Genomic DNA, 27,625 nt, shown 5'->3' with positions numbered 1-27,625 from the left:
CAGAAATACGAGGACTGGTATAACCTTGTCCCCAAGCTCATTTGCTACCGCATGTACAGTAGATTCGACAGAGAAGGTTCGACAGAGAGAAGAGCCAGCTTGGGAACGAGATTAGGACTAGTACAATCATCGGTCTATAATATGGGGATATATAGAACAAAATTCCATTGATTTCAATACATACATACATGAAAACACTAGGAACGCGTATGCTATTTGTTGACATTCTATCCCATTTCTGTTCTCACGCTATGCGCCTATGTGAGCGTATGTTCTTAAATTAATAATTAACCTAGATGTATTGATTAAACATATTTTGGCCTCCGCAATAATGTATATCATACCTGTAATATACACACCTTACATACAATGCAGTTGAAATTGAGTTTCTTCTGCAGACCATACCTTACATTCTGGACAGATTTCTAAATGCGGATATGGGGGCCATTTCTTAACTACCTCATCAGCAAGGTAAATGCATCTTACCACCTCTGAACAGAAACCACCTTTCGGTAACAGCTCCAGACTAAACAGTTTCTCTACAGTATCTCTGTATATTTTATCTTGGTTGGTTGTTCATATTCACATACACCCCTGTGCATTTAAATGAGCAAGACTGAACCGACCACTTATTTACAGTCTATGTGCATATTGTGAACAACCTCAGTCAATATTTCGGGCATTACCTTGCGACTGTGATTACGTTAACCTTTCACTTGCATGGAGGAGACGAAGGCAGCACCCCTTGTTAATTATTCATAAATGTGTTAAGTTCATTTTTGACATAAAGCTGAATGTTAATGAATGCAGGAGGTGTGAGTCATACATGGGCAGGAAAACAGACAGCTTTCCTCCCAGACTAACATAGGAGATAACTCTCCATCAACTCATGATGGCAGCAAAACAAATGATCTTGGATCGAGACACTGGTTCTGTTCCAATGGCCACACTAGCAGACCACTTAGAATGAAGCAATGTAGTGTGCAAGCGGTATGGATATTGGGTTGTAGTAACTGTATTGTCAAATGTGCTTAAAAAATAAAATGGAGGTCACATATAATGAGCAACACTTAGGATCTGCTTCCTGGACACAGATCAAGCCTACACCTGGACTGAAAAGCATGGTCAATGGAAATACATTTTTTGTCCAGGACTAGCTGGGAAACTGGCCCCATAGTGTTATTTTCTGTTCGCACATTACCTTAACTTAATTCATTTAAACAAAGCATTGTTGCCCTGTGACAACATAACATATTGGTCTCAAAGGGACATGACATGAAAATCATTCATAATTATCAAAATTATTATTCCTGTATTACTATCAGTGTTTTTAAAACGCATTACTTATCCTGTTATATTAACTGCTTATCCCTCAACGATGATGAATTAAACATAACATTGCTGTTCGTCAGTGCCATGACAGGGTATGTATGTTTGTGCAGTACATGCCGGTTTCTGCAAGAGATCACTGATAGTATGCACATTGTTTGTTTGATTGTATGGCCATCACTTTCATATACATGTGTGTTTATTCCATCTTCGATTTATCCTACAGATGTTGCAGATAACATGTTTATCCTAGATAAACTATTATGAATTAAATATATGAGATTGCTTCCCTTGAGTGACAGCAGTGTATTCATGACGTCTAGATCACATATAGCGCTTTCCAAAATATACCCTATCCTCTACTACCAATATACTGTAGCATCATCCAAATGGGCACATTAAATATCCATCGCGTCAATGTTACTGTATCGAATGATTCATAGCATGAAGACCTTGTCTTTGGTTACACTGGGACAGATACATCAGGCAGATCTAATTGGAAAGACTTAAGGTCAGCCTACCCCGAGGCCAACAGATATATAGCCGTCCTCGTGCCTTAAATGACAGCTGGCTAAATTACCCATTCTCTAGATACTGTATCTCGTATACAGTAGGAGACCAGGAACAGACAGGCACACAGGTTCCCATTTAACCTCTGTACTTTGACTGGTCCACCCTAGGCTCCCTAGGTACAATAAATGGAGAGAGTGAGTGCCTACCTACATGTACTGATCCATTTAACCAGAGACATTAGATGAAACCTGTCAGATTTGTGGGGGTGAGGCATCAGTAGACTAGAACTGAATTTGATCTAAGTTGAAAGGGTTCTGAGCAGTTCAATACCCCACATCTTTCCCCCTTCAATTTACCAAACTGGAGGAAAAACAACTTTGTATTAGGTCAGTGCAGGACTTTACCTGTGTAGTTCTATGGTGACCGTTAGTCAGGCACGAGAGGACACGCCCATTTAGACGGACCGGAACAGAGGACACTTTTCTCAATGTGGAGAAGCCCAACTGTGGTATCTCACTAAATGTACTATCTTTGATTTAACTTCTCCCAACTATAATTTGTCCCAATCTTGCAGACAGGAGATTTAGGCTTCCTTATTTCTGATAAACTGAATGATAAGGAACTGCATACATCCATAAATTATAATAAATTAGAACACATACACAGTATGTAACCCAATTACACTTTTTTCTGACAGTGCTATAATGACGAGTAGAAAGGACACATGATTTTTATGTATTGTATTTTCTTTAGTACTTTACATATAAGGGGGAAATACAAGGGTTTTCTTTTTCTGGAGAATACAGGAAATTGAACAGTGCTCTGTACATGAACATAGTATCGTCAGTGAGCTGGCGTACGGTCACCATGTCTCCACCTGGGGGTACACTTCAAAAGTATTCATCCACATGTGAGAAAGTCTCTAGCAGCAGCTTGCAGAAGAAACACAGGATGTACACAGAAGTATGCACACCTTCACCAAAGTCACATTACAAAAATGGTTTAGCATATACATATATACATTGAGAAAGGAAACATAAAAAAATTCTCAGAAGCCATAAAATGTTTTTAATAGACATTTTGTTATGATCTCTGAAAGAATAATCAAATTGGAAAGTCAGAACTATAAAAAAAGAAAGAATGTTAAAAAGCTGCTATTAGAAACTTAATCCACCGTTGTTAAGCAGTGGTAATGATTTGGGTTGACCATAGTAATACATGAGACAAAATACCCATCTGATGATCAAAGTACAGTAGAGAATCAATACATTCATCCTGAGACACCATCGTTTAAAATGGGGGTTAAAAAAAAAAAGAAAGAAAAAAAGTCTGGCTGTAACCAACAGGTCATTTCCTCAACCGGTTTCTTTGTAAAAGCGTGGGTTTGAAGCGAGGGCAAGAATTGTTGTCTTTGATTTTGAAGACCATTTACCTTTAGATGTTAATAGGGCTTGATTGAGATTTAATCACATTGTGTAATTAGGTCATTATTCAATGAAACCACTTGGAATGCACATCACATGGTATGCTGTAAATCAAATTAACTGAATAGCAAAAAAAATACTTAATAGCAGGTGACAAAATGTCAGCCATCTAGGTTGATGTTTTTTGTGGAAATTAATTGATTGGAATTGATTCATAACTCAAATTGAGAGGTTGGGTGACATTTGTTCTTCCATTGTGGTCAAATTGCACATCATATGATTAACAAAAACACAGCAAATCCACACCCTACTTAGAGCACACAAATAAAGGTGAATTAAAAACTGATTGAACAGTTTTCCATCCTGTTTATTTTTCATTACTCTTGAAAAAAACTTGGCAGATCTTCAGATCAGTACGAAACAACATGATCTTCAAAGAATCAGTCATCATCCCACCCAGTGCTTTAAAATTCATCACACTCTAGCTAGCCAACACTTCTACATAACCAAACCTATAAATGGAATCCCATTGCATTCATCATTTGCAGTCATTCTATTTTGTGCAGGTTCACTAACCAAAACTCCTAGTATTACATTTAAGATTTCATCAAACACAGACAGTCCTGAGAAACTTAAAAGGCGTCACCACCATAACAATAGCCCAATGCGTCAGCACCAGTGCGCTTGGCTTCTGTGACGGTCATGACCAGCATCTATGCTTTATTACGGACATATTTTGGACCAAACATAGTACTTCTCATTCTCTGTTTAGATTGATTGGAAATTAATATCGTGACTCGGTACAAAATCGTTGGTGTTCAATGGGGAGCATGATTACACGAGGTCACCGTGTTTAAAAATAAAAAATAAAATGGAACGATTTCTGCTGCAAAATATTTTGGTGGGATGAGAGTTCTTCCATTGTAATTCTCAGGTGTACAGTGGGACATCTTAGTAAAAACTGCAGAGGAAACACTATGCTTACAGTGATGGGCCAACACGTTCCCCCTTCTCTATCTCTGCATGACTAACTAGTTCAATGTAATGTTGCTGCTGAAGAGGAACTCAGCTGGTCATGGTATGTACATACGAGGGAGGGCTGTACTATGCAGGTCTGGCACGGCATGCATGTAATGCATGATACAACATATGTCCTTTAGTATTGTCTAGGTATAATTAGATAATTACAATACAAACATTTACAAATTTGGAAAATTGCTGATTGTGCCTCAGTATCTCCTTTCATGCAAAGAATGTCGAAGATCGTTTACTTCACAATATACGTACAAGCTTTAGTATTTCCCAATATAACTAAACCTTTGACAAGTTGTAGCGTTTTGGATAATTGCCCTCCGCACTGGCCCCTAACCCAAAGTGTGAAAACAGGGTGTCAGCATTGAAATCAGTTGTGATCAGTGAAACCCATTCTATAACCTATTCTAAGGCATTAGACTTAATCAGGAAAGTGTATGAAACCAGTATTAGGGCACTGGCTTGGAATTTGTATGAAATGTAGCAAAATGTACAGTAATGATATTGAATGAAATCATAGCATGTGCTGTACCAAGAACAATGAAGGAGGTTCTGCCATTGACGAATGCTTCCCTACTCTGGCAAAATAAAATTAATTGGTTACATTGTTTTTAATGAGCGTCTTTGACAATTGGTTGTCCATCATGTTGTTCCGTGTTGCGTCCCAAAAGCTGTTTCTCTGAAAATGTAATCTGCACATCGAAGGCCTCTTTGTTGGAGAAGGTACTTGGTGTTGGGACAACCCGACAAACACAGAGCCAAGACCCAACCCATCCTACTAAAAACACTCCTGTCCGTATCACGCTCGCTAACTAACCTCCAGTAGGAGTGACGGAGCACTTAAAATCCATCCTGCGGAACCGTGCTCACGACTGAAGCTTATAAGTCCATTTGAGAGTGTACTCCTCTACCTCTGTAGAAGGGACATCCATACATAGCCATTTCTCTAGCGTTTAAAATTCTTGTCTAGTCTTTGGCTTTCCAATTTTTTTCCGACTTCCAAAAAAGTGTGTACGGGAAACGGCACTGTGCAAAGAAAAAGAAAACGAACAAAAACAGAAGTGTAGTTGGCCTTGCTTTTTGTTTGTGAAAAGTTCTCTCTCACTAAAGTGAAAAAAGAGAAAAATAGAAAGGAAAGTATTTTTTGAAAGCTGTAAGGAGGGTGCTTCTTAACAGCCGTCCCTTCAGGCTATTTCCTTTATCCTGCGCATGTAATCATGAAGTTCCTCTGGGTCCTGGAAACCCATGTCCTGGCAGACCCACTGAATGTCCTCTTCATCTGCAATGGGGATGGAGTTATAGGGCATGTCTTCTGTGGGGAGCGTGGTGAAGGTGGTGAACTTGACGCGCTTGCGCTTGGAGGTTGGCGAGCTGGCCTCCTCGCCATGCTCCTTGGTGGAGCCCCCAGAGCTGCCGTCGCCCCTCCCGTGGACCTGGCTCTGAACGCTTGTCTGGGAGCTGCCGCTGCTGTGGTGGTCACCATGGCAACAAGTCTGTACCCCTTCCAGGGGGTTAATGGGGCTCTCCACTGTCTGGGGTGAAAGCTCACTCTGGGCCCTCAAGGGCTGTCCGTTCCCTAAAAAAACCCAGTGGTGGGAATGGTCCATGTTGGCCTGGCCCTCAGGGGGGATTCTCTTGTGGCGGTACTTGAGAACAAACACAATGCAGTTGATGAGGAAGACCAGGATGGCAAGGCAGAAGACGCCCAGGAGGGCGTACATGCCGATCTCCAGGTCGGTCATGCTGCGGGGCGCATGGATGAAATCATCATCTTCCTCTTCTTCCTCTCCCTCGGTGGGCCTCTCCTGGTTGCTGATGGTCGGGAAGTTGGTGTAGTCGATGGGAACGCTCGCCGGCTGCTCGTTGGACGGCTCGAAGCCTCTGTCGCCGAGGTTGGAGTCCTCCACCGGCCGCCTGGTGACACGGGCTGGCTCAATTTCGATCTCGCTTTCCATTTCTTCCTCGGAGTCTTCCTCCGGGCCGAAGCGGACTTTCACGTACACAGGGGCCGAAGCGATGACGCTCTTGCGCTTGGTCTTCTGACAGGCCTCGCAGATGGTCATCTCCATACGCACCATCTCCCCGGAGCCCTCGCCCTCCGCCACAACCACCGGCCAGCGGTGCTGAGGCTCCTGGGATATGGACACCACCTTGTCGTCCAGTGTGGAAGCGTTGAGGTTGTAGTCCTTCGGGTCGAAGAAGGTCAGAGGCGATGCGGTGCTGTCGCTGTAGTAAAGCCAGATGGACAAGCTGGCCTCCTGTGATAACAACAACAGGAAAAGGGTGTTTTTAGTATTTTTGTTAGGTAAATGCAGCTTTCAAATGCCATTTTTGCTATTTCACAGATTAATTATTCATACAGTAACCCCATGGACAAACTTTCCTGGAAGGCTAGAGAGAGACACCTTTTTAATGTTTTGAAGAAACAAACAGATTTACCAAATAACAATATACTGCAAATCAAACTACATGATTCATGTTTAGAAATTACAAACATTGGTTGATATAGTTGTTTCTTCGAAAACTGATAATTTCGATGGTTCAAACAGACACTCTTTCACTCCTCTACGTATGATGTATGATGTGAATATATGTGAGTCCAATTCCTGCCTTTGAAGTCTCTGACTCGCTCGATCCCTAAATCTTCTAAGCCTCTCTAAACATCGGCACCCCCTGCCTCGGCACAGACCGAGACACACACAGGCGGTCTGTCTCAGTAGTGTACGCCAGCGAACACAAAGCTCGCTCTAAGAAAGGAGGGGTGAGTGGGTGTTTTGCAACTGTTGTCCTGCAGACAAACAACAGACAGAGCTGCACAACTGCACAGCACTTTACCTGACAGCTTGAGTCTGGCTTCATGAGAGTAATGGCAATGTTCGGTGGCCATGTCTCCAAGTAACGAGGTGGTTTTTGACAGAAGCATTCCTTTGGCTCCTGCTAAAACAATACCTCTCAGCTCAGCCTAGCGTACCTGCTCTGTAGGGCTGACAAAAGAAAAGAGCTTTTCTGACAGAGCACTTTTAGTCCCCAACCGAGATGTCTTTTCATATTCTAACGGGAGAGGCATTTATCCAAATTCTGTCTGGATTGGAACGCTCTGTTTGAGAGTGTAGACATATTTTTCTTTGATTCAGGCGGAGGATACTGAACTTCAAGGTTGCTATGACATTCCTGTTCGAACACGGGCCTCTGTCATCTCCACTTGTCAAGATGAATGGGGCCTTTGAAACATGATTTAAATAATACATTGAGTATGACACCCTGTCCTGATGAAGCCACTAGTAGTACACCAACATGTTCAAAAGGTTAGACACAAAGCAAACAAAGTACTCAGTATACTCGAGGGTGACTGGAATGTTCTAATTATAATTCCTCAATAGGATAATGAATCAATCACTGTTACCTATTTATTAAGTTCTCTTTGGAGAGCTCAGGATTAACTGTGGTTAACAGATCAACAGTATTTCCCCAGAAGGGAAATTAGACCATACAATTAAATAGGATCTCTGTGACTTAGACAGCCAAAGCATTGCTGACTCATAGAAGGGAGGATTTGTGCATCCTCTCTGTTCTTAGATGCTAAATGACAATAGCTGCCCTGGCAAACGAGATCACAGTTCACACTCGGGATGGTTGAAATAAACAAATGTTAATCAAATGCACATATAACCTAATAAAAATGGGGCGGATTCTGGGCTAATAGAAAGAGACCGTGGCTTATTCGCTTCCCTCAGTTGTAGTTTATGGCTCTCATTCATTCATGGAGTAAGACAGGGGACGTTTATCAGACGCGGCGGGTGAGGTTTCTCCTGTGAAACAGAATCAAATGGTGTGAAATAACCTGAGCACCCCTCGGAGAGGTCCATTGGCGGAGGGATTGGCTGCCTTTTATGGCCCAGCCTCAGAGAGCACTTTAGGACAATACATTATGCTAATTAAATGTAAGGTGGCCAAGCAGCGGAAGGTGAGTTTAATTGGAATTAAATGCTGGGCCCTGACGGTTTAGTTTTGTTTGGCCACCGCCAGCGCAGAGAGAGTTGGTGGAGAAACAATAGCTGTCGTCCCCAATTTCCAAGGCATTGAAACCTGGCTATGTTCTCTCATTGTGGGGGAATATGAACGACCCAAGTGTGAAACAACACAGTGCGATCTGGCTTCTCAGGAAAAGGTGAAGGACTGTGCCCAATTCATTCTTTGGGAGGATTTAGAGAAACTGAAGTCCCCAGTTGCAAGACTCAAACATGCCGGATATAAGGCCGATTCCTCTGACTTTTATTAAACAAGATGTATTTTTGCTGGTGTGATGAGACGTTCCCTGGGAGTTTTTTGTAACAAATAGATTTATTTTCAGGCTTGTGTGTTGGAGGGCTGTTTGGGTGCAGCACAGCAATAAGGCAAATAGGCGAATGAGCACTGCGAGCGTCAACAGTCCATTTTCTGGATGTGTGTGATGTCATGAAAATTCATGAGCTGCTTCCCACAGATGTTCAATTCTAGGTTCATATTAGCGGGTTGGATGCAGTGTTACCGATGTTTCCCTATGGAAATCAACACCTATGGTGTAATGCCTGTAAGAAATACTGTTTTTCCAACTATAGTATCTATAAAAAAATGACACCCATGCATTAAAACCTCTACGGGATTGGTGTCCCCCTGTGGGACGGTTGAGCTAACGTGCGCTAATGTGATTAGCATGACGTTGTAAGTAACAAGAACATTTCCCAGGACATAGACAAGTCTTATGGGCAGAAAACTTAAATTCTTGTTCATCTAACTGCACTGTCCAATTTACAGTAGCTATTGTTTGAGGAGAGTGCACAGCTATATACTTGAAAATGTATCAATTGACCAATTAGGCACATTTGGGAAGAATTGATACAAAGCAATGGTTCATTGGATCAGTCTAAAACTTTGCACATACACTGCTGCCATCTAGTGGCCAAAATCTAAATTGCGCCTAGACTCCTAAGTGATATAATGGCCTTTCTCTTGCATTTCAAAGATGATGGGAAAAACATGTAATAATAGAAAACACATGTTTTTTCTTTGTATTATCTTTTACCAGATCTAATGTGTTATATCCTCCTACATTAATTTCACATTTCCACAAACTTCAAAGTGTTTCCTTTCAAATGGTATCAAGAATATGCATATCCTTGCATCAGGTCCTGAGCTACAAGCAGTTAGATTTGGGTATGTCATTTTAGGCAAAATTGAAAAAAAAGGGTCCGATCCTTAAGAGGTTTGCACCTAAACAACATAGAGGTTGTTAAGATGTCAGTCTCTGTAAGCAATTGCTTTTGTCTTAAGCTTTCACAGATCTGTATGTAAAGGCTTGCATAATTGTTCCTTTGTTTTTAAATAGGCAAATGACGTTATGCACTGTACTCAGTACCGTATGCTTAGTTTAATAACCTGAACTTAACATTCGTTGTTTTCCTGGAACTTCTCTATACAACTGACTTCATTAGGAGGTAAAAAATACAGAAATATCATATTTACTTAAGTATTCAGAACCTTTAAATCAGTACTTTGTTGAAGCAACTTTGGCAGCGATTACCTGCCTTGAGCATGACGCTACAAGCTTGGCACACCAGTATTTGGGGAGTTTCTTCCATTCTTCTCTGTAGATCCTTTCAAGCTCTGTCAGGTTGGATGGGGAGCATTGCTGCACAGCTATTTCAGGTCTCTCCAGAGATGTTCAGGTTCACGTCTGAGCTCTGGCTGAGCCACTCAAGGACATTCAGAGACTTGTCCCGAAGTCACTCCTGCATTGTCTTGTCTGTGCCCCACACTGAGTTCCTGAACACCCTGGAGCAGGTTTTCATTAAGGATCTCTCTGTACTTTTCTCCGTTCATCTTTCCCTCAATCCTGACTAGTCTCCCAGTCCCTGCCGCTGCAAAACATCCCCACAGCATGATGCTGCCACCACCATGCTTCACCATAGGGATGGTGCCAAGTTTCCTCCAGACGTGACGCTTGGCATTCAGGCCAAATAGTTCAATCTTGGTTTCATCAGACCAGAGAATCTTGTTTCTCATGGTCTGAGAGTGCTTTAGGTGCCTTTTGGCAAACTCCAACTGGGCTGCCATGTGCCTTTTACTGAGGAGTGGCTTCTGTCTGGCCACTCTACCATAAAAACCTGATTGGTGGAGTGCTGCAGAGATGGTTGTCCTTCTGGAAGGTTCTCCGATCTCCACAGAGGAACTCTGGAGCTCTGTCAGAGTGCCCATTGGGTTCTTGGTCACCTCCTTTATCAAGGCCCTTCTCCCCCGATTGCTCAGTTTGGCTGGGCGGCCAGCTCTTGGTGGTTCCAAACTTCTACCATTTAAGAATGATGGATGCCACTGTGTTCTTGGGGACCTTCAATGCTTAAAAATTATTTGGTACCCTTCCCCAGATCTGTGCCTCAACACAATTGTGTCTCGGAGCTCTATGGATAATTCCCTCGACCTCATGGCTTGGTTTTTACTCTGACATGCACTGTAAACTGTGGGACCTTAAATAGACAGGTGTGTGCCTTTCCAAATCATGTCCAATCAATTGAATTTAACATAGGTGGACACCAAACAAGTTATAGTAACATCTGAAGGATGATCAATGGAAACAGTATGCACTCAAGCTCAATTTCCAGTCTCATAGCAATGGGCATGAATAGGTGTAAATAAAGCATCTGTTTTTTAATTGTAACATTTCAAAATAACAGTTTTTGCTTTGTCATTATGGGGTATTGTGTGTAGATTGATGAGGATATTTTTTATTTCATCCATTTTAGAATAAGGCTGTAATGTAACAAAATGTGAAAAAAGGGAAGGGGCCTGAATCGTTTCTGAATGCACTGTATGATTTTTGTTCATTAAGGAATATTCATGAAGACATGCTGTAGCACCACTTCAAATAATTGTGGTGCTCCAGCTGCAATGCCTTGAGAATAGAAATGAATAGAATGTCCTCTTCACACCATTTAGATAAAACATGTATTAAATGGCTTTCAATGAGAAGAAGTACTATAGAGATAGAGAACACGACAGTGTTATGTTCGCTGGAGTGACCTTCCTCCAAAGGTGTGAGAAGGCATGTCCTGGCACATTCAGACACTGTAACCATGGCAATGCCTTCTGTACTATGAGGCGGCTGGTTTGACAATYTTTTATTATTTACCTGAAAATGTATTTTGTCATTGAGTATCTTTGAAGGCCATCATGAATCAGGTCTGTACATTGAAGAAGAGCTTTATGTTCTATGAGTTATACAGTTGCTGTGGTGTTCTATTAACAAGATCAAAAGACACCAAGCTCAATAGGTACCTTGGTGAAAATGAACTCATCTATACTCACCTGAGTACCAAACAATATGATGACAGGTTGCTTACGTCTATAAACATTCACTGAGTATACTAAACATTAGGAACACCTTCCTAATATTGGGAACAGCCTCAATTAGTCGTGGCATGGACTCTACAAGGTGTCGAAAGCGTTCCACAGGAATGCTGGCCCATGTTGACTCCAATGCTTCCCACAGTTGTGTCAAGTTGGCTGAATGTCCTTTGGGTGGTGGACCATTCTTGATACATACGGGAAACTGTTGAGCGTGAAAAACCCAGCATCATTGCAGTTCTTGACACAAACCGGTTCTCCTGGCACCTACTACCAAACCCTATTCAAAGGCTCTTACATTTTTTGACTTGCCCATTCAACCTCTGAATGGCATACATACCCAATACATGTCTCAATTGTCTCAAGGCTTACAAATCCTTCTTTAACCTGTCTCCTCCCCTTCATCTATACTGATTGAAGTATATTTAACAAGTGACATCAATAAGAGATCATAGCTTTGATATGGATTCACCTGGTCAGTCTATGTCATGGAAAGAGCAGGGGTTCTTAATGTTTTATATACTCAAAGCTGACATCCACACAAACTCAATGCCCTCTACATGTATCATCATATATATTAGTATACAGTACCTGCTTTGGTGCAGCAAGTGTCTGCAGGCCAGTTGCCTTGGCGACCATAGTGTGACTGTTGCCAGGGCTGGGCTGTAGTGACAAAGAAAGTCCAGAGATGGCGTGGACGCGAAGTTCCAAGATGGAGACTTTCTCATCGGTGACGGAAAACGACGTCTCTCCCAACATGGCCTCCACGGCGAGTGGAGACTCCACCTGTAAACGACAAGAGACCGTTTGACTGTCACACCAAGCATTTTGTGTCATGACAGGGATACAGACAAGTGGGATATGAGTCTGTCTTTCTGTCCGTCTCCTGTGTAAGTGTGTGATAAATGAGACACTCAAGCCAAAATGAAAGCACCAGACACCGGATGCTGACCGGGGGCTGCCTCTTACAGCCTCCCTGTGCCCTACACTTGACCTCTTGACCTCTCTCCAGTGGGTGGTTGGCAAAAATGTGAGTCCATCGGATGGCTGCAGGGCACAAAATACAAAATAAAACCCCCACCCATCTTGAGCTAATCATGGGGCCTTGACAGGTCTGCCTCCATCATGGGGCCAAACACGGCATTTACAGCTCATTATTTCACCTTTCTGTTGTTGCCTCCGATTGCCTCGCAAAGGTCATGTGGGAAAAGTCAACCACAGAAGCACTCGCCTTCCTTTGTGAGTCATAAAGGACTTAACTTTTCTATTTTATTTTTACATCAGCACTCAGATGTATAAGGCTGCCTGTGTGAAATACAGGAAGCCCTGTAAGATGGTTTAGATGATATGACAGGTTCTCCCCCATCAAAGACCTATGTTTTGTCATTTTTTTTATGTTTTGTTTTTAGCTCTATTTTTTGGAGGATTAATACATTTTCCAGTCATTATTAATTGTATGTGTACTGCTCTGGTGACAACATCGGCTAGAGATGACTAGAGATGACCGCCGACTGGCTTTTCTCATTATCCAAATAGCTTGTTCACCTTCAGGCATAGTGCATCATTATCTTTCCAAATATTTTCCCTCTTGCTCATCCGAGCCTGGTTGGTTGTTCCACTTCTGTAGCAATTGGAGCTCATGCCAAATCTACAGTGAAGAGGGGCATTAATTTGGCCTCCAACGGTCATAATAACATTTAATAGTGCTCAAAATCTTACCATCCTAAACAGCACACTAATTTGGCAATCTGTTATCAGTACAGCCCTTCTCCCTGTTCAAAACACCCATTAAAAAGTAGTAAGAGCCCGTTAACACAGAGACAGAGTTGCCATCCTGATCTGTTGAGTATAGTGTGCTGAAGAGGCTGGACTGTCTGGTAAGGTGACGTGTACATAGAATGCTTTTAAACCGATTTTTATGATGGCTCAATGTGGCTTGACGTCACCGGCCGCGTATGTCACCAGAGAGGACAAAGCTGTCGTCTTCTGATCCCAAGGTCTGCCGTCGGGGACTCCCAGATGCATATTTTCGGGATCAGAAGGGCTGGAGAGGAGAGTTCCAGTTCATTGGTAGTCCGTCTCTCCTTTTTCTCCCCTACGCTCATAAAATGTAACCGCGGGGGATGAAAGTACATGAATACATGACTTCTAAAGTTTCACAAACGGTGGGGAATTCAGTTGAATGATGAAGTACTCTAAGCAGGACAGTTCTCCACCATGGGTTTTGTCTCTAAAAAAGCTTTGAGTTAGGCACCTGTGTTTTTCCAACTCATTTGAGTAGCAACCGCGGTAGCAGTAAATTATCAGGGTGAATAACTAAGCTTTGTTTTTTTGTTTGGTCAAAATGAATGTGGATAATTGATTCACAATGAAATAAATGACTGTGTAATTACAAACAGAAATAACAGAAATTGGTAGAAATAACCCAAAGCATACAAATGGACCACTTCTATGGGTAGGCTAGTACTAATAGTCTTTTAGTAAAACATTAATTAAAAAATTAAAATAAGTACCTTTCAGGTAAACTCTTTTAAGAGTGTGGATTGTACACATTACTTTGAATCTATGTCAAAGCTAACGCAACACAAATTTGGAGCCATACCACACATAGGTCCATGCAGTACATAGGTCATAGGTTAGGATGCACTTCGCCTGTACTAACAACCATTATCAAGCGTTCCCTCACTCCATCACACTATGTGTGAGGCTGACAGAAATGGGTGTTATAAGTACACCTCACCAATGTCTATGGTTGTGTCGCAAATGGCGCCCTTTCCATATAACCCTCAAACTCAACTCTGGACCTTGAAGCCAGTTTCACTGTGTTTTTTAATTGTTCCCCTCTAATCAGGGACTGTGTGAAATTAATGATCAAGTAGAACAGAAAAGCAGCAGGGTGCGGAACCTTGTAGGGTAAGAGTTTGAATACCCCTGCCCTATAAAGTAGTGCTGAGCGATGAACTGAAATGTCGTTTTTTGTATTATTATTAAACAACAAATTGACCGATATTGGTTCAATTACTTGCATTTCGTTTTTTTGGGGGGCTCTACACGCCGTTTCTCTAGAGAGAAATCATCACGACGTTTCGTTCAGAGTTGGATATTCGTCCAGTCTGACGAAAATCCAACTCGGATCGAAATGTTGTTTTTATTGTGCGCCTGATTAAATCACCATAGTAGCAGTTGCGGACATTCCTTTTTTATTGTAGTTAATTACCACGTTTTCTGCGCTAAACTAGGTTGAATATTTTCCTATGGAAGCATACCAAAGTTGCAAAAAATTGCTTTTGTTCTTTGACATGTTCATCTGTCCAGCACCTGAAAATTTTGATTTGCGTATTTTTAAAACATTTTTTAAATATCTACAATGACCAGAATCCACTGCACTTATTCTTCCTGGCCCCGCACACATTAATAATTCATAAAAATCAAAATAACTTCACAGATCTTCATTGTAAAGGGTTTAAACACTGTTTCCCAACAACAACTGCCCGAGTTACACCAGGAACGCACAATCCCTCCATCAGTGCTCAGACTGTCCGCAATAGGCTGAGAGGGGCAATCTCAAAGCTGTGGGTTACATGGAAGACATCCTCCTCCCTCATGTGGTACCCTTCCTGCAGGCTCATCCTGACATGACCCTCCAGCATGACAATGCCACCAGCCATACTGCTCGTTCTGTGCGTGATTTCCTGCAAGACAGGAATGTCAGTGTTCTGCCATGGCCAGCGAAGAGCCCAGATCTCAATCCCATTGAGCAGGTCTGGGACCTGTTGGATTGGAGGGTGAGGGCTAGGGCCTTCAGTTATTGTCTCAGTTGTTGAATCTTGTTATGTTCATACAAATATTTACACATGTTCATTTTGCTGAAAATAAACGCAGTTGACAGTGAGAGGACATTTCTTTTTTTGCTGAGTTTATGACTCGTTGGGGAGCACAGAGATAACGTTAGATGTTATCTGGCTGTCTGGCTGCTACTGCCTGAGCAGAGATGAGACGATGATTTTAAGAAATTAAATAATAGTCATCAAATTTTTAAAAAGTAATATATAGAACTGAAATATTTTATTTAAGTAAAGTCATGTGAATAAAAGATGGTTAATAAGTGATAAGCAGTAATGGGCAATCCCTACCATCACGGGGCTCTTATTAATTGTTTAATTCTGTGTTGTTAGAAACAATGAAATGTTTTCAATGTTATGGCAATTAAATGTTCTCAATATGCGTCTTTGGAATGTCAATTAAAAAGCTCTAAAATCATGTGAAGGTCATATTTCGTAATGCATTTAATGTAAAATAAATAAACATCTAAACGAAAAACAATACAAGATCTGACTCTTACACCTTTTGTGGTGCTGTACTTTCATTCAAAAACAATAATTAGCTCCGAAATGAAACCCCTTAAAGTCAAGATGGTGGGATTAAACTGTTGCCCATTATCAAATCTTCCAGACTACTCCCCCCTGATTAAATGATTGTTTGGAAAATGGCATTCGATTAATGAAAAAGGTCTTATAACTAATTTATCAGTGAACCCTCTAAGTGAAATAATTTAGTTTGAGAGTAGATTCATGGACCCACGGACTCCCGAGTGGCGCAGCGGTCTAAGGCACTGCAACTCAGTGCAAGAGGCGTCACTACAGTCCCTGGTTTGATTCCAGGCTGTATCACATCCGGCTGTGATTGGGAGTCCCATAGGGTGGCACACAATCTTCCCAGCGTCGTCCGGGTTTGGCCAGGATAGGCCGTCATTGTAAATAAGAATTTGTTCTTAACTGGCTTGCCTAGTTAAATGAAGGTTACATTTTTATAAATAGATGATTCGCTCCACCAACGGGTTGGTAGTGAGAAATTGGGAGTCCCATAGGGCGGCGCACAATTGGCCCAGCATCGTCCGGGTTTGGCCAGGATAGGCCGTCATTGTAAATAAGAATTTGGTCTTAACTGACTTGCCTAGTTAAATAAAGGTTACATGTTTAATTTTTTTATTTTCTCCACTAATATGGGTTGGTAGTGAGAAATAGGCTACTCTTCATTTTCCTTATGTGCCATAAAATACGGTGTAAGCTTGAGATCTTTTAATTTCTTACAGCCTTCAATAAGTATGGTTTTCTATGCCATCAATCACTCAGTTTGAATGGTAGAGCTGCATAATGGAAGGCTAAGCGGAAGCCCATATAGACTACATGCCTATGCAGATGGAGCCATCTTTAAAAGCAAGTTTGGACAGATCTCATAATTTCATCATCGTAAAGAGGCTTCCTTTACAAAGACAAAATGGGTGAAAGCGATGAAGAAGAGGCGTAATTTCCTTCTTTCACCTGTCAGTTCGTCTAGGTCAATGTGAAGCACAAAATATTTTGTCGCGCACTCTGAGCGCTTCTGCATATTACAGCTGCACTTTGGTCAGTATGATCCAAACTGACGCATTTTGTCTACCTCAGTGTCAATTTCCTATTTGCTTCTAGTGCCCTAGCCTATAACATTTATGAGACGGGCAAACATCTATGAGGTAAAAGAGGCAATTGAAAGAAGCCATTTCCTTTTTACAGACTTTGGTGACCTAGCCAATTTTCTATACCTTCAGTACAGTGGAGCCCAGCTCCAGGCCCACCAGCACGGTGCGGTCCACCAGCTCGGCTATCCTGGGGTCGACCACCTTTAGCGAGTCCTGAACCAGGTCAGTCACGTCCACCTGCCAGTCGGGCCCCAGCATGGTGATGACCTGGTCGGTGCCCTCGGTGGAGGTGGTGTGGAACTGGGTCAGCACCTTGACAAGGGAACGCTGGTACTGCAAGGTGCAGCCCCGGCTCACCCGCCGGTCGTCCTCGTCGTCATCTGTGTCACTGTCTCTGGCGCTCCTGAGACAAAGACAGGGAGAGAGAGAGATAGAGAGAAAGAAACTGTGTCAATGATGTTAACAGTGTCAATACCATTAACAGTGTCAAAACCGTAACCATTGTCAATATCATTACCAGTATCAAAGTGTACAACAACAAAGTAAGGGTTATCATGTAAAAATGTATTTGCTGTACTATTTACAAAGCCATTTCAGCAGTAGCTCAATGGCTTATCATAACCTTTAATGATGCATCTTGTAACTTAATATGTTTGTGGAATATGCTGTAGTGTAGTTAAATCCTGCATCCTGTTTCGGGAGCTTATGTTCTTAATTGCTTCTTATCATTATATAATTTAGCACTTGATTTGATGAGAGGCCCAACACTAATCCATGTGGAGGACATCTGTTACAGTGTATGTTCCAATGTGCCCTTTGTGAGGGAAAAGTTATCCAAGCCGGCACGAAACTCCTCCAAAAACTTCCAAACAAGCAAGATTTGGACGTGTGCCTTCCATTCCTAAATCAATGGATGCTTAGATGGACAGGGGGAGAACACGGTCAGTGCATCCCAACCAAGCCCAATATGTTCCTCCAGAAGATGTAATACTTGCCAAACGTTTCTCAACAGCCTGACAAGCTGCCTGCTTTCCTCTTAAATGCTAAAAAGCTCTCCTCCATTCCCAAGGCTAATTAATCTTTGCTTTGACTTATCCTTTCAGATAACTTAAGATGCAGGAGCGGCAGCGGGCTGTCAGTGACTGACAAAGCATATCCCACCCATTGATTCCCAAAGCCCATCTGAATATCAAGCAGGCCTGTCCTGTGTTCCCTAAGAGGTCTGACAATACTCTAACATGCATCATGTCCCGTGGCCGGCTAACGCTAGACATTTAAGGCTAAAAGGCGCCGTTCGCCTGTGTTTTTCAACTTGTACAACAAATCCACAATAGCAGTGGAGAGACAAGAATGTAGACAAGAGTGTTCAGTTAAGACTAGGGTAAACCCGAGAGACAGTGTGACTCTCCTTATGGCGTTTCGTGACTCTTTGCTCAGGTCAGAGAGTTTCCCATGTTAAGGCCATACCTATGTTTTTTTTTCTTTAGAGGAGTGTCTGTTCTTATTAGGATCTTTGATACACCAGCTGGAGCTTTGCTGCACATCGGCCGGCCTACCCGATTACACTTCTGTCCTCTTTTAGAACACATTACTGGATAACACAGCCAGTGAGCAATGCAGCTGCAATGTAACAAACACACACATTGCGGTCCAAGAGACCTGGCCCTTGATAAAGCTTAGGGCTTAAACAGTGTTGTGTTAGGAGAGATAGAGGGAGATAGAGGGAGAGATATGAGAGAGCGAGAGTGAGAGATGAGAGACAGAGTGAGAAGTGAGCCAAATGGCTTGTGTTCTGAAGGGAGACCAAATAAAAGGCGATTAAATTACAGCTAAATTAATAGCATAGTTTGGTGGTATCTGTTTATAAAAAAAGTAAAAACATCACATCTAAGTGTTTAATGCACAGTGAGGTGTTTTTTGTCCTTGTTCTGACAACATCGCAAACATCTAGTTAAGTGCTAAATGTTTTGCCAAAATGGCGGAATGAAGCCTTCTGCAGTTCTGTTTTTTCCTATTCCCTAAAACAATTTGAAGTTAATGTTGTTCATTGCGGTTGATGGTTCAAAACATTTTAAACTTCAGCGGCCTGTTTCCCGGACACTGATTAAGCCTAGTCCAGGATTAAAAAGATCCTCAATCGAGAAACTCTTTTGAAATAGTTTTTTCAGAACTAGCTTTAATCTGTGTCTGAGAAAACGGACCTAAAAGCTTGCCATGAATTTACTGTCAATCAGGTATGGAATTTGCTTAACTTCCTGTTCTAAAAAAAACCTTCTTAGTTTAGTTCAATTCATTGAGAGAGATACGTTCGATTACCTGAAATCATGGGTTGGCTTAAACTCGAATAAAATGTGTGCACAGGCAGTAGTTGTGCAAACAAAGATAAGGCCTAAGAGGCATAAACATTGGTTAGGCAGATTTGCATACAATTGCGTCACTAGGACGACATGTAACACACACACACACACGACACAAGCAAAATATGGGCTGCACAATTGAAACGATACATGACAGTGCAAGGGGTAAAGACTAAAAACATTAAGTTGAGGAAGACAATGACATCTAGGCTAGTGTCTCAGCTAGAGTGCAGCAAACCACACTAGAGTGCAGTAACCTCAAAATGAATTAAAAATAAATACAAGAAACATCAGCTCTAAAAGAGCAGTGCTCTCCACTCTAACACTACACACAAAGGGGAGCTGTGTTTAGTGTGTTGGTGAGTTCTACCTGCGGTCAGGAAGAATGGGTACCCTCCAGCCCTTGATGAAGCTCAGGTTGCTGTCGGACAGTTCCACTTGAAGGGGGAGTTTGGGCACCCACACGGTCAGCTCCAGGGGGGCACTGAGGTGCTCGTAGCTGAAGATGACACGGGCGTTCATGGAGCCCCGCGTCTCCTTCCCGTTCACAAACACGTAGTCACAATTCATGGACACCTGTGAAAAACAAAGGTTAAGGGTCAATATATGATAATGATCTGCCGTTGACAGGTGATACAAGTGATATAGTACAGTATGGATGCAGGAGTAGAGTCCACCACCTAGTTTATTACATTGGATTTGCTGGTGCACAGCTTTTCTCAGATTCCGCTAAAGGAAACAGGGAAAACATGTCTTCCTTTTCGCTTACAGATTATTTTAATGTGGAATGTGTACTATTATTATTAGGTCACAATAATCCTCCTTTGTGAACTTTCCAATATTTTGCCACGAGGGACTATATTTTTGTAATTTAAAATATTTGGGAACACAGTGTAAACAACACTACTTGAGGGTTTTCTCCTATCTAATTTGAGTCTCTTCTTGAGTGGATGAACTGGCTCTTAAGTACAGTCTACTCTAAGCCTTTAAAAATCAGGCCCACGATCACCCACAACCCACCACTATTTTCAGTGTAATGATCTGTACAAAATTATGCGGAGACACACAGCAGAATATATATACTAACACAAGCTTCAGGCAACAGATAATTCATAGAATATGAAAGCTAAATACATCAGGTGCCCGCACACAAAATTCTGTTTACTTATTTTTTATCCAGCAGTTGTCTCCAAGAAATCACCCAGCACAGTATTTCTCATAAATACCCATCCCTTTAATACTAAATGATTTACTGTAATAGATAGCAGGGTTTGCTTTCGGGATACCATCGATGATTTATCTGGCAGTTGGAGGCAGCTGACACTGTAATCAGAGGAGCTAATCTCCTGCAAATGGAGGTCGGGTTCGCCAGTCTTCTCAGGGTTGGGGATTCATCATAAGAGGAGGGGGGTTTAATAAAACACCCAGTCCATCCAGACAGGCCTCTCCACTCTGCAATCCATACAGGCTGGGTGGGAAGCCTTCAGATAGAGGAGAGAGATTAGTCTTTTCCCTCGTTTCCCTTGTTCTGGTAAATCAAGTTTTCAGATTATCTGTCTGTAGTCACCTTTGTGTGAATAGGGATTTTGGGATCATCATTCTCTGGCAGAGATCTGTGATGTCAGCTGGAATCAGGGTAATATACTTTTTTTCATACTGAATCATGATAATTAGGTTCTTGCTTGCCAGGCTTAGATACAGCAAAGGACATACACTATATATACAAAAGTATGTGGACACCCCTTCAAATTAGTGGATTCGTCCATTTCAGCCAAACCCGTTGCTGACAGGTATATACAATTGAGCACACAGCCATGCAATCTCCATAGACAAACATTGGCAGTAGAATGGCCTTACTGAAGAGCTCATTGACTTTCAACGTGGCACCGTCATAGGATGCCAATTTTCCAACAAGTCAGTTCGTCAAATTTCTGCCCTGCTAGCGCTGCCCTGGTCAACTGTACGTGCTTTTACTGTGAAGTGGAAATGTCTAGGAGCAACAAACGGCTCAGCTGCGAAGTAGTAGGCCACACAAGCTCACAGAACGCGGGTTGCCGAGTGCTAATGCACATAACACGTAAAAACCGTCTGTCCTCACTACCGAGTTACAGACTGCCTCTTGAAGCAACATCAGCACAATAACTGGGAGCTTCATGAAATGCGTTTCCAAGGCCGAGTAGCCGCACACAAGCCTAAGATCACCATGTGCAATGGCAAGCGTCGGCTGGAGTGGCGTAAAGCTCGCCGCCATTGGACTCTGGAGCAGTGGAAACGCGTTCTCTGGAGTGATGAATCACGATTCTGTACAGAAATACAGAAATGTTGGAAGAACTTGACTGGCGTGCACAGAACCCTGACCCCATCGAACACCATTGGGATGAATTGGAACGCTGACTGCGAGCCAGGCCTAATCGCCAAACATCAGTGCCAGACCTCACAAATGCTCTTGTGGCTGAATGGAAGCAAGTCCCTGCAGCAATGTTCCAACATCAAGTGGAAAGCATACCCAGAAGAGTGGAGGCTGTTATAGCAGCAAAGGGGGTCCAACTCCATATTAATGTCCATGATTTTGTAATGAGATGTTCGACGAGCAGGTGTCCACATACTTTTAGTCATGTAGTGTACCTGCCCCCATATTCACACACACACACACACACACACACACACACACACACACACACACACACACACACACACACACACACACACACACACACACACACACACACACACCGCCATCCTCTGCACCAAAACACAGTGCCCCCTACACACCTGTGACCTACCACTCTAGGCCTCCCCATCGCTATAATGCTAACACTAGCCTTCCTATCACTCTCACTCACCCTTGCTAACTGCGCTAGCATAAACGATCCCAGCTCCTGCAGGCAGCTAATAAACTTGGCTGGCTAATTGTGAGTCAAAAGCTGTTAACGACTACGGGTGTCAGTAGCCCAGCGGGGCCCGTGAAAGTGCTCTCATGCATGGAGCCGCGAGCTGTCGTCGCTACACAGCCCTCTAATGTGCTGTGGCATCTTCCATGGTGCCAACAGATTTCCTGGGTAGGGTCGGGGCAAAGAAAGACAGGGCGTGCACTACCCGCTAGGGCGGCATCCAGGCTCAGTTTAAACCAACAGACAGAGATCCAGGATCAAAAAGGATCACCACCCGCCTGCAGCACAGTATATCCATATCTTTACTCCTCGGCAGCTCTGATAACAAAACGGATTCCAATACTGTATTGTCGGGCTTTGTTTTTCCACGGGTCGCTTAATGTTTGTTTTGGTTTAACGTATTGTGCATGCACGTTGAGTTGCATGCATGTGGAACACAGAACGTTGGCAGGTTCATTTGACCTGATAGTACTTATTCTACTGACTAATGCATATGGATCTAATGAGAAACAATGAGCACCATTTAGTGATGGAGATCCCATGCTGGCTCACCTCTGCTTACACGCTTAACTTCAACATGTGCCTCCAAACAGGATTTCGGCCTATCAATGCCACCTGTTTTCTTGCTGAAGGTGGAGCAGATGGAAAAATAAAACCTAACTCGGGCTGTGTTCATTAGGGCATGCAACGTCAAACATTTAAAAATGTTTTTCAACAGAAAGCGAAATCAAGCGTTAAGGTACAAGTTCGGGTTGTCCCTCCTTGTTTCAATTTCTTTTACTTTCGTTTGGTGCCTAATGAACACACCCCAGTTGTATTAATGTTGCTCTGTAGTGGCCATTATGAAAAACTACTTTGATTGATGGAAGGTACAGTATGATAATCAATAGACTTGTCTTTAAAAATCCCCCTTAACTTATTAATCAACTGAAGGAATTCTTTGCGAAACACAGCGTTTCATTGCTTAATCTCTCAAAACCAGTTTGAGTTTGAGTTTATTTTTATTGGTACAGGGACAGTGCACATTAATCAACGTTTCAGTAAAAGTGCCGGTTTTAGCCAGCCGGCTAATTTTCAACCGCAGTCCCTGGGCAGGTTATTAGTTTCTAGTAGGATACAATCATTTAACAAAAATTCTGGGCCTGTATGCTCTCATTGACTGGATTATGTCCTCATTGTGAGGCCATCAACAATAATACGAACTTCTTCGAGACCTCTCATATACAATAGCACAGCAGACAGCAAGGAGACAACAGTGAAGACACTAGACCACTCAGGTGTACTTATCTCACTGCCTCACAAAGCCTTTCTTATTTAAGCCTGGTCGTTAGCTGAAGGTGAATGTGTCACATTGGTGTGAGTGCAGAATGGAGGAAACAGAGGGCTTGGCAGGGCAAGGGTTGGATGACCACTGGCATGGAACAAGGCTTTCGGCCGCCGCCTTATCTGTGTCCTCAGATGGCTACAGTGACTCACGCACACACACACAGCCCTGGGAGAAAGGATCAGCTGGGGGAGTCATGTCGTCTCCTGCTTGCTGACAAATCCCCAGCCCTCGCCTCCACTTGCCCAGCCTCCCCTCTGCTTCCTGCCTTCTCCCCATACTGCCTCCCGTACTCGTGCACTCCTCCCACCCCAAACACCACAACATAAAACACCACAACAAACCCCAGTCTGAGCAGAGCACAGATGTATGGTTTAATAACAATCCTACTGTGCTCTCTCTCTCTCGCACACAAACACCATCCACTGTACATTCAAATGGGATTGGGTTATCTGCCAGCGCTGACATATATCGTGGCCTATTTATTTCAAAGGGGGAATAAAAAAACAAACAAAGAAATAAACGCCTCAGCAAAGAGAAATGAGCACCGCGTAACGTTTTCCAAAAGTTGGGTACAAAAACAGAATAACGGCAGGTTGGCGAATATCCAAAGCTTTAAAAAAAACACACACGCTTTGTTAAAAACAAAATCCAATAAATGGATCTGACGTCTACACATTTGGAATTCACAACCTATGTGCACATGGTGCGGCATGGTTTATATAACAAGACGTTCTCTATATGCTTTACTTATAGACCACGAGGAGCCTATTGAGTGTTCCACAGACTCACCAAGGCTACACAAACACAATAATAAAATATAAGAGAATAGAGTAATCTGATTAGAATAAATCTGCATTAAGAGCGCGGTGTATGAATAATGGGAATAATGTGGCATCACGAAATGCAAGGGGAAGAGCACACAACCACACACACTTGGTGGGTTGTCTTTGTGAACCTTTCGTTCGTATTCTGTGGAGTGTTGTATAGAACTGTCAGGACTCATGTACATCTCGGCGTGAAGGGCTCATCTTGCGTTAGCTTCTAAAGTTCAATGGCAGGGGCAGTGAACCAAAGTCCACTCAATAACACTGCACTAATGCAGCTCGTCTTGAAACCATTCTAAACCTTCTCACATACAGATTAATGGCAAAAAGTAATGCTTTTTATTCACGCTCTGACATATAGATCCTAGTATTATCACACATATGAATGTCAGAATAAGATTAGGGGCTGTCTGTATTCTGTCTGTGTTTTACAGCTGATGCTTTTTCCTCCATTTATTCAGAACGAATTTGAATTATAATTATGCACTCCGCTTTCAATAATCCCACGTGATAATCTCAAATAAACAAAAATGCATAAATCCACATAAAAACAATTGCCTATAATTTTTCTCTTCATCACATGTATAATTTTCTCACATGTCCTGTAAGGTGTCGTGGTGCTGTCATCAAACGCGCTCGGAGAGAATCAACAAATACATTTGGATTCAATTTCAGAGGTTGCAGCCTCCTTTATCCAACTCTTTCTACAACAAAATGGGATTTACCAACGCTGATTATGGGGTTTGCTTCTTTAATCCACAAATGGGAGTTGATGTTGCATACTACAGCTGTGGCTCCCAACGGGCTAGAGTTGTGTTTGTGACTCATCCCAGGACACTAGCAACGTCTCCTCGCCTCCAGTTATCCTACTTGGCTAAGGTCACGTCCCAAATGGCACCCTATTCCCTATTTAGTGCACTACTTTTCTTCGGGGCCCATAGGGCTCTGGTCAAAAGTTGTGAACTATATAGGGCAAACGGATCCATTTGGGACACAGCCTAAGTGAATGGAAATGGATGGTAGGCCTTGCCCCAGATAATGCAGCTAAAGTAAACTCTAAGGTCTGGAGAAACGGTGGCAACCAGACTAGGCATCCTTCAGAGCTATTACTGTGCTTTGTAGCCTATTGATTTTGGTGTACCAGTAAGACTATGAACATCCATTGATTCATCTGTGGGGGGTTCAAAAGGCAACTGAGTCAAGAGCACATAATTATGGACAGCCATATAATGAGGTTTTGTTGTTCGCATGATGGTATATTAAAGTGTGCTGCAGGCCCATTAGGGTGTGTCCAAGTACGGTGGGATTCCATTTGGTATCAGATGCATTACCAAGACAATATCATTCTTAGAGGGATAGGGTTGAGAAATTCCGGTAACTTTCCCAAAAGTCCAAGGTATTCCAAAATCACGGTTGGGAAAGTTACTGGAATTGTGGAACCTAAGAGGGAACTACTGTACCTTACCTTCACAATGTCTTCGTTAGAGGACTTGCACTCTACGAAGGATGATACATCAGTCACAACTCCACTCATTTCAATGGAGACCACTTTCACGGGAATGGCCACGGTTCGGCCAGTCAGTATCGCAGTGTTAATGATTTCGGTGTCCTGTAGAGTTTAAAGGAGAGAGGGAACAAACATGAAACAGTGTTAGATAGTGTTAATCGCACATTTATTTCACAGAGTACTACCAATATTAACTTTTCAAAAAGGAAGTCCAAAGAGTTCTGCTGGAAGCCATTCTCAGTGGTCGTCTGGGTTTGATTTTAAATGGGCCACCCCTTTTCGATACATTTCATCACGCGAGGTATGCATTTTCAAAAGATACACTGTAGAGGTGTCCTCAAATGTTCCAATGAACACTTTGAAAAGAAAATGAAGTGAGACAAGATAAAACATTTTTAGAATGCACAAAGAGAATAATGAACATCAATCACTGTGCAGGACACAGTTTTATGTTATCCCCTCCACGCTGCAACTGTACGCTATAAAAAAAAAAAGGCAAGACGTTCGCATTGACAATGTATGCAAAGTCATGTGAGTTGTGAAGTGAAACATTCATTCTTCATCAAGCGGATGCAAATATGAAAGAGAAGTGAAATGCCAAAGGAATCTTTTCATAGCCCTACAAAACATTATGTCGTCCTCAAAACCTTTGTCTGTCTCACAATGTTGGTTACGGTTAGAGAATCTGCGTTATCATCTTATTTGCACTAAGGCGGCTTTGGTACAGGGACAGTGCACATTAATCAACGTTTCAGTAAAAGTGCCGGTTTTAGCCAGCCGGCTAATTTTCAACCGCAGTCCCTGGGCAGGTTATTAGTTTCTAGTAGGATACAATCATTTAACAAAAATTCTGGGCCTGTATGCTCTCATTGACTGGATTATGTCCTCATTGTGAGGCCATCAACAATAATACGAACTTCTTCGAGACCTCTCATATACAATAGCACAGCAGACAGCAAGGAGACAACAGTGAAGACACTAGACCACTCAGGTGTACTTATCTCACTGCCTCACAAAGCCTTTCTTATTTAAGCCTGGTCGTTAGCTGAAGGTGAATGTGTCACATTGGTGTGAGTGCAGAATGGAGGAAACAGAGGGCTTGGCAGGGCAAGGGTTGGATGACCACTGGCATGGAACAAGGCTTTCGGCCGCCGCCTTATCTGTGTCCTCAGATGGCTACAGTGACTCACGCACACACACACAGCCCTGGGAGAAAGGATCAGCTGGGGGAGTCATGTCTCCCGCTCGCTGACAAATCCCCACAGGGTCCTCAGCCCACACTCCTTTCGCCCAGCCTCCGTCTCTGCTGCCTGCCTTCTCCCATACTGCCTCCCATCCCCGTGCCTTCATCCACACCCCTGCACAACACAACACAAAATAGCAGAATAAACTCTGTCTGAGCAGAGCACAGATGTGGTCTTTAATAACAAATCATCCTACTGTGCTCACACACACACACACACACACACACACACACACACACACACACACACACAACACACACACAACACACACACACACACACACACACACACACACACACACACACACACACACACACACACACACACACACACACACTTGTA

The 27,625-nt window shown here is 42.7% G+C and overlaps 1 protein-coding gene across 3 annotated transcripts in view; it reads right to left on the bottom strand.

Moving 5' to 3' along the window:
* Positions 1–2,567: 2,567 nt before the first annotated feature.
* Positions 2,568–27,625, bottom strand: part of tmem132e (transmembrane protein 132E) — a 350,212-nt gene continuing 325,154 nt past the window's right edge. For 2 of the 3 annotated variants that reach the window (XM_023967881.2, XM_023967879.2), the window contains exons 6-9: positions 19,861–20,066; positions 17,257–17,536; positions 12,267–12,461; positions 2,568–6,556 (exon numbers count right to left, since the gene is read on the bottom strand). In XM_023967881.2, the coding sequence (XP_023823649.1) occupies positions 5,483–6,556; positions 12,267–12,461; positions 17,257–17,536; positions 19,861–20,066 (1,755 nt within the window). In that variant the 3' untranslated portion in view covers positions 2,568–5,482. Of the gene's footprint in view, positions 6,557–12,266; positions 12,462–17,256; positions 17,537–19,860; positions 20,067–25,997; positions 26,142–27,625 lie in introns of all 3 variants that reach the window. The other variant, XM_023967880.2, reaches the window with a different exon arrangement.

Source organism: Salvelinus sp. IW2-2015, linkage group LG23 (genome assembly GCF_002910315.2).
Source record: "Salvelinus sp. IW2-2015 linkage group LG23, ASM291031v2, whole genome shotgun sequence".
NCBI lineage: Eukaryota > Metazoa > Chordata > Actinopteri > Salmoniformes > Salmonidae > Salvelinus > Salvelinus sp. IW2-2015.
The sequence above is the reverse complement of the archived record's forward strand: the minus strand, read 5'-3'. Positions and strand labels throughout refer to the sequence as shown.